The 7,506-nt window shown below is 36.6% G+C and overlaps 1 protein-coding gene across 1 annotated transcript; it reads right to left on the reverse strand.

The window, feature by feature from the left end:
• Positions 1-2,478: 2,478 nt before the first annotated feature.
• On the reverse strand, positions 2,479-5,999 carry LOC754164. Its single transcript, XM_030980928.1, has 4 exons — positions 5,742-5,999; positions 4,411-4,582; positions 3,896-4,044; positions 2,479-3,426 (listed from the first exon to the last, which is right to left on the reverse strand). The coding sequence occupies exons 1-4, from the start codon at positions 5,749-5,751 to the stop codon at positions 3,248-3,250; spliced, it is 510 nt and encodes a 169-aa protein (XP_030836788.1). The 5' UTR covers positions 5,752-5,999; the 3' UTR covers positions 2,479-3,247.
• Between the last annotated feature and the right edge of the window lie 1,507 nt (positions 6,000-7,506).

Raw genomic sequence — 7,506 nt, forward strand, 5'->3', positions numbered from 1 at the left:
CAAAAAAAAAAAAAAACACAACATGCCTTGTTCCTTCTCTTTTGTTATACACCCTGCAATGTAATTTGTTTTAATAATTTGAGCATTTCATATACAGTCAACCTGCCGAGTCAGAAAAGGGGAGAGAAAGAGAAAATGAAATTGAAAGAGAAAACGAAATTGAGAGAAAGAGAAATAACAGCATGGACACAACAAAGATAGACAGAGGAATAATGAGAGTAAGAGAAGGGAATTGCGGTTGACGAAATTTCAAATGTGTGATAAATGGTAAGCATCGTAATAAATCCAGGAAATCCTTTATTTTGCATCAAATCTATCCTCCCAAAAAGGATAAACCTTAACCCTATCTCCCACTCTGTCCCTCTTCCTCTCTCTTTCTCCTCTTCCACCCTCCACATTCCCATCTCTCTATCCCACTTCCTCTCTCTGTTTCCTCTTCCATATTTCCATCTCTCACTCTGTCCCTCCTCTCTTTCTCCTCCTCCACATTCCCATCTCTCACTCTGTCCCTCCTTCTCCTCTTCCACCCTCCACATTCCTATCTCTCACTCTGTCCCTCCTTCTCCTCTTCCACCCTCCACATTCCCATCTCTCACTCTGTCCCTCCTTCTCCTCTTCCTCCACATTCCCATCTCTCACTCTCTCCCTCTGCCTCTCTTTTCCTCCTCCACCCTCCACATTCCCATCTCTCACTCTTTCACAATCTCTCTTTCTCCTCTTCCATCCATCACATTCCCATCTCTCACTCTTTCACAATCTCTCTTTCTCCTCTTCCATCCATCACATTCACATCTCTCACTCTATCCCTATTGGTATCTATCTTTATCCCTCTTCTTCCTTCACATTCTCTATCTCACTCTCATTTTCACAGCAATTTCCATCTTTAAATTATGAAGCTTCCTACAAGACACCTATAATAGAAATAAACAAACAAGATTTGTGTTCCTTTAGATGAATTTTTGTTTACCTTTGCTCAAAATATTCTCAGAACATCCCATTGACGGTTTTTCCCTCCAATCATTTTCTTCTCTGTTTGTGCAATATATTTCAAAATGATGCACCATTGGAACAAAAACTTTGATGCAACATGTACATTACATTCATCCTTATTTTATGTAAAGTTTACAGGATAGATGACTATTTTTATTATGCCTCCGCCACCGAAGGTGGTGCCGGAGGCATCATGTTTTCGGGTTGTCCGTCCGTACGTCCGTCCGTCCGTACGTCCGTCCGTCCGTCCGTACGTCCGTCCGTACGTCCGTCCCGTTTGACCGTTATCACAATATCTCAAGAACCATTTAAGATTTAAACTTAAGACTCGGGAATAGTATTTATCACCATAGGAAGACGATCTGATTAGATTTTGGAGTACGTAGGTCAAAGGTCACAGGTCACAGAGGTCAACTTATGAAATTCCTTGTATTGAGTTTGTTAGCGCGATATCTCAAGAACCATTTGAGATTTAAACTTCAAACTTAAGGATAGTATGTATCACCATAGGAAGACGATCTGATTAGATTTTGGAGCACGTATGTCAAAGGTCAAGGGTCACAGAGGTCAACTTATGAAATTCCATACATTGAGATTGTTATCATGATATCTCAAGAACCACTGGAGATTTAAACTTCAAACTTAGTGATAGTGTGTATCACTATAGGAAAACAATCTGATTAGATTTTGGAGCACGTATGTCATAGGTCAAGGGTCACAGAGGTCAACTTATGAAATTCCATACATTGAGATTGTTATCATGATATCTCAAGAACCACTGGAGATTTAAACTTCAAACTTAGTGATAGTGTGTATCACTATAGGAAAACAATCTGATTAGATTTTGGAGCACGTAGGTCAAAGGTCAAGGGTCACAGAGGTCAATTTATGAAATTCCATACATTGAGATTGTTATCATGATATCTCAAGAACCACTGGAGATGTAAAAACTTCAAACTTAATGATAGTGTGTATCACCATAGGAAGACAATCTGATTAGATTTTGGAGCACGTAGGTCAAAGGTCAAAGGCCACAGCGCACATTATGAATGCAAAAACAGCTTGTGATCGCGTTATCTCAAGAACCGATTGATGGATTCATGCCAAAATTAGGTCATGTTTGTTACTTGCAGAGCCAATGAACTGAGTAGATTCTTGGTTCATAAGGTCAAAGGTCAAAGGTCATGGGCCCATTATGTATGCAAAAATAGCTTGTGAACGCATTCTCATTAGAACTGACAGATGGATTACTATTTAACTCAGAACATCTTGCAGAGCCAATGAACTGAGTAGATTTTATGGTCATGAGGTCAAAGATCAAAGGGTCATATATGTATATGAGAAATTGCTTGTAATCACAATATTCTGAGAACCTGTCAATGGATTACCATTGAACGTGAATTCAATTTTTTTTTTCTGTTTTGGTTTGTAAAATTGCTCTATAACGGAGGCATCATTTTCGACTGCGCGGAGTCGAATTCCATCTAGTTATATCTGCAAGGATGATTATTTTTCAATCTTTTATAACCAGGTTTTAGGACAAACAGGAAACCGCTGTTAGGAAAAAAAGTATGGATGCGATGAAGTATCATCACAATGTTTCCTCTTCTGTGATAATATGGCATGATCTTTAAAACTACTAACTTTGAAAATGAATAACACAATTCACCTCGGCAGAAAAGGGAAAAAATCAAAAACAAAAAATAAAGTCATATCTGGTGCAATACATCAAATGGTTCTTGAATAAGAACAGTTTAGATGAAGAAAAAAAAATGCATTTTTTAATTTTTAATTTTTTGCAAATAAGAAGCAAAAAGCATTGGCCAAGATGAAGGACTGTGAGAAAAATCAGATTATATTTGGTGCCAAATTCATGATCAACAGTGATTTACTTAGTGTTTATGAAAATCTAGTGCATATGCTTCAGAAATTGTTTTTAATTGAACTAAAAATGTAAGTTTTACAAATTTAATAAGTATTTTACCTATTAAAACCAATGACTATTGATGTGTACCATGGACTTTGGCTTGTGTAAGTATGTACAAGCTTACAGACAAGTTTCTAGTGCTTTACACTCACATAGAATCGGAATCCACTACTCACTTGCATAGAGTACTTCCATGTTACTCTCCATAATTATACTGGCATAAACATAATTTAGGGTCTATGAAAAACATGTCTTGTACTGAAATAAAACAATCAGTGGTTAATGTTCAGGTAGCTGACACATTCATCATAGTTTCTATCACCAAAAGAACTAGTTTCTATCGCCAAAGCGATGATGTTGTTCAAAAGCTTGCACGGCTTCTCCATTGTCGGGGTGATGATGAGAGGCACTCCGTGCTGGTTGAGGCGGTAGCTCCTCCATGTTGTCTCTGAGCTGCTCCCTGTTTTCCACCAGTTCTACGACAACTCTCATCAGGGCTTTCACATAACCTACAAGATAAAATCCAAAACTATACCTTGAAAATTCATCTATACGGTGTTAAAAAAATACATTTTGATAAGAGGAAAAAAGGAAAAGAGAAAAATAAGAACATAAGAAGAGAAAACTCTTTTTCTCACAAATATTGAATTACCTAATTTTACACACTATTTGTAGGTGGATGACCAATCAAATACCAATGGCATGCACATGTTCTTTGCTGAATAGGTAGTTCACTGACTTTGGGGACTGACATATATGCCTGTTTCTGCTTGCTATTCAATATTACACATTTGCAGAAAGTAACCCAATACATGTTTATAATTATCAATTTAATCAACAGATTAAATTAAGGGCATATAGGCCACAAGAATCTACTAATTTGAATTCTATTGATCATGAAGTAATAAAAGATTTCTATATATAATTGAGCTCTTTTGTTGAATATTGATATCATTCACTAGACATGTGGCTACTTACCACATGTGCCAGCTGTCAGCACTCTCTCCACTGTGTGGCCTCCTTCCTTCGAGCGTGGATACTTCAACCTGTACACTGGGTTCCCTTCGGCATCAACAGCCTGGGCTCTATCACAATTTTCGTTCCAATGTAGGACAGCCAAATATAATCTGAAAAGAGTGAAGTTAAAAATAAAGGTCACATGAATAACATACTTGTGACAGTTGATTTTATCTTTTTGGTAATGTAATGTCTATCATCATAAACTCGTTACCTACTCTCCAATAAGTGAAGGCAAGAGTTAGTGTAAAAAGCATGTGTTACAAATAATAAATAAAAAAAAATAAAAAAAACCAACAAAATATGAAATAGAAAGAACCTGGCTATAACAAAAAGAAAATGATAACTTTAAAACATAAAACCAATAAAATCAAATTCAAAAGAAGAAGAAGAAGAAACAACACTGCCCTCTGTGACGTTCTTGTTAAATTTATATTAGGGGAGCATAATGTTGATGAATTAATTGCCTAATTTACCTGCACTTCATCCCTTGATATGAGTATACAAGCAACTTGGGGCAAAAGTGAAGGAGGATGTTGTGGAATGATTCAACCTTGCTGGTTTGGGCATGTGGGGACATCATCCCAATGTCGTTCATCAGTCTGGTCCTCAGCCATTTCTCTCGAAGCTTGTCGTACACCTTTGTACCTGTAATAAGATTGGGAATATAATATATGCGGTAAAGGTGAAGGAGAGTTCATTTAAATAGTTAGCAATCATGATCTCGGCATTTCCAAGCATCTCATCCCTTCGCCAAAACTATTTTTTCATTCCACAATGAATATTAATCATTTAGAAAATTGCAAAAAAAAAAATATGAATGTCATGATCAAAATTGAACTAAATTAAACTTGAATGTACATTATTAAAATAAATGTAAATATTTTGCTCGCATTTTGACAAACATCTTCAAAGTATTATTACACCGTATGCATATAAATAAGGATTTTACCCACATCCAAACAAAAAGAACAACTTGAGGCTAGTTTCATAGAAAAAAAAAAAGCAAAGTTAATCTGTAGTCGGATAAAAAAAAAGAAGCAAAGTCAACAACAAATGACCGATGATTTTGTTTTAATAATCATCCCTGGCAACAACACTAGATCTAGACTCTAGACCATTTTGATTTGAATAAAAACAGTGTTTTCATCACGAGAAAGTATCAAGAAGAGGCACCCATGTGATTTCTGACATCAATTCAAAATAATTTAGTTCCTGGCTTCACTGTACTGCAGTGCACTGCCACTGGGCGGCACGAGTCCAAGGCCTAGATTCTACCAACTACCTAGTTTTCTTTTTCTTCTTTTTTAGGCCCAATTCTTCTTCAAAATCTCCATTTCATCTTCTTCTTATTTTTCATTGTTTACAGACTATATTCTAGACAATAAAACAATGTAGATCTAAATAATTCTTTGATTTAATGTTGGTAAACCATGCAAAAGGAAAGGCTATCTGTGCGATAAAAGCGAGCGAAACTTAGTTTTGTTCGAGAAATATTCCACGACCACCAGCATGACACGGCGCGGCAAGTCAGGCCGGGCCGGCCGCGGCCCGAGTGCTCTCGCGAGGCTCAGCGATAGATTGCTGAAAGTTGTGCAATCGCAGACCGAGGCAGGCAGCCAGCAGCGCGGGCAAATGATTCGTTTCAATCTAATTTAGTGGAAATTTGGGGTTGATATTCCATATTACGTAGCGTGAAATTAATACAGATATAAAATGTCAACATTCTAATCGTAAAATGTCCAAATACAGCTTCGACATTGATATTTACAACAACAAAAAAAAGAGAGAAGAAAACTTCACATACCGACCACCATGCGAAGAACCAGCTGCAATACCGAGTGGCCAAATAACCTACACGTTATGACGTCATCAGAAACGGGTAGAAACGGCCACCGGCTAGCGCAGCCGAAACTAAATCTCCGGGGTGCCCCTCTCAAATCCGTGAATCCTGGGGTTCGGATGCTAAATACTTCTTTCAGAGGCCGTGGAATCTCGAGAAGTTTGCATTTTCATATTCAGTAAATATTCACGAGTCCGTAGGTATATAATTTGTCTATATAATGCTCTGCTCCGGTCAAGGTCTTTAAGAATGACCATTGAAGGTGATGAAGATGATGGTAGAGTGATTTTATTTCTTTCCCACTTTTAAAAAAATTCATTTCTTTTGGCATAAAACAATATGAGCCAATGAATGCCCTTGTTCCTCTCAAGGGACATGGGCCCTAGATATATTTATATGTAGAGTGGAAAGATCTGTATTGAGGTCCCAAAGATTTTTCCCAAAGAGTTGACCCATATACACAGCTGTAACGAGAAGAAGCTAGCTTGGGGCATATTATTAGCGTATGAGACTGCGTGTCTCCAAGCATACAAGAAGTCTGCCAAGTCCCATGGCAATCAAAGGGCTTATATAACATGCATTTCTTAATCAAATCTTGTTCAAACCGGGTCAAATCTATATCTTTTGAAGGTTTTGTTACAATCGAGGCTTTATATACAGTATATACCCAATGAATTCTCGGTATGGACTCAATGGGAATTGATTGTCAGCATGCATCCAACATGGTGAGAATATCTGTAGTACAACTGATGAAGAGAGTTCTTCAGATTAAAAAATGGATTTGGGATTATCATGCTATGTATAAGGGCAATGATGAATTTAAAGCCCATCTGTACTAGTGAGGCCAGGAGGGCTTGTACCTCCCTGTGTGGTCAATGGCAGGTGGTCATCTCATCAAATCAGTTCTCAATTAACATAAGAAAAAGGGGACCATTGGGAATCAATGGGTACCGCTTAGGCATTGTTGGCTGTAAAGAGGGCGCAAGTAGCTACAAGTAGTGCAGTCCTGCTTTAAAACAGAGTTTCAAACATACATCGATTTGACTTTCTTAATGTCACTATTTGTCAGAACTGTCAAACACATTCAAAAAGTAAACACTTTGTTTCTAGCTACATGTACGTGTTCAAATCTAACTTCAAGAATATCTGGCATTAAGATGCCAATTTATGCTCTGCATTAGCCACAGGTATAAGACTGTGAGCACTTTGCTGAAACCCATTTTGGGAACCAGAAGGGCATTAACCCGTTGACAATTGAATTCTGAATTCTGTCATTCTCATAGGTTTATTTATTTATTTATTTATTTATTTATTTATGCATGCATGTTCACAATTTCACAATTCATTGAAGTTAACATCACTTGAAAAATTAATATAAGATGACAAATCATTTTCAATTTTACAATACATTTGAATTAACTTCACGTGAAAAAGAATATAACATTGTTTTATCAAAGACAAGTTGCAACTTATATACAGTTTGAATACAGTTTGAAGAATGAACACACAAAGGTAATGAAACATAAGCAAATAGAGCTTGAATCGTTACAACACCTTTCAAATATATCATATATGACAAATAAAATTCCTAAAGTTTTGTAGTGAACTATTTACACTATTTACAAAGTTTTAAAAAAAGTTTTAAAAAAAGAATTTTGTTAAGCCTAGTAACAAAATTATGTTAGATTTAATTAGAACTGATAAATAGATTATAATGTAAGTAATATCT

Source organism: Strongylocentrotus purpuratus, unplaced genomic scaffold (assembly GCF_000002235.5).
Source record: "Strongylocentrotus purpuratus isolate Spur 01 unplaced genomic scaffold, Spur_5.0 spur5_scaffold_11, whole genome shotgun sequence".
Taxonomy (NCBI): domain Eukaryota; kingdom Metazoa; phylum Echinodermata; class Echinoidea; order Camarodonta; family Strongylocentrotidae; genus Strongylocentrotus; species Strongylocentrotus purpuratus.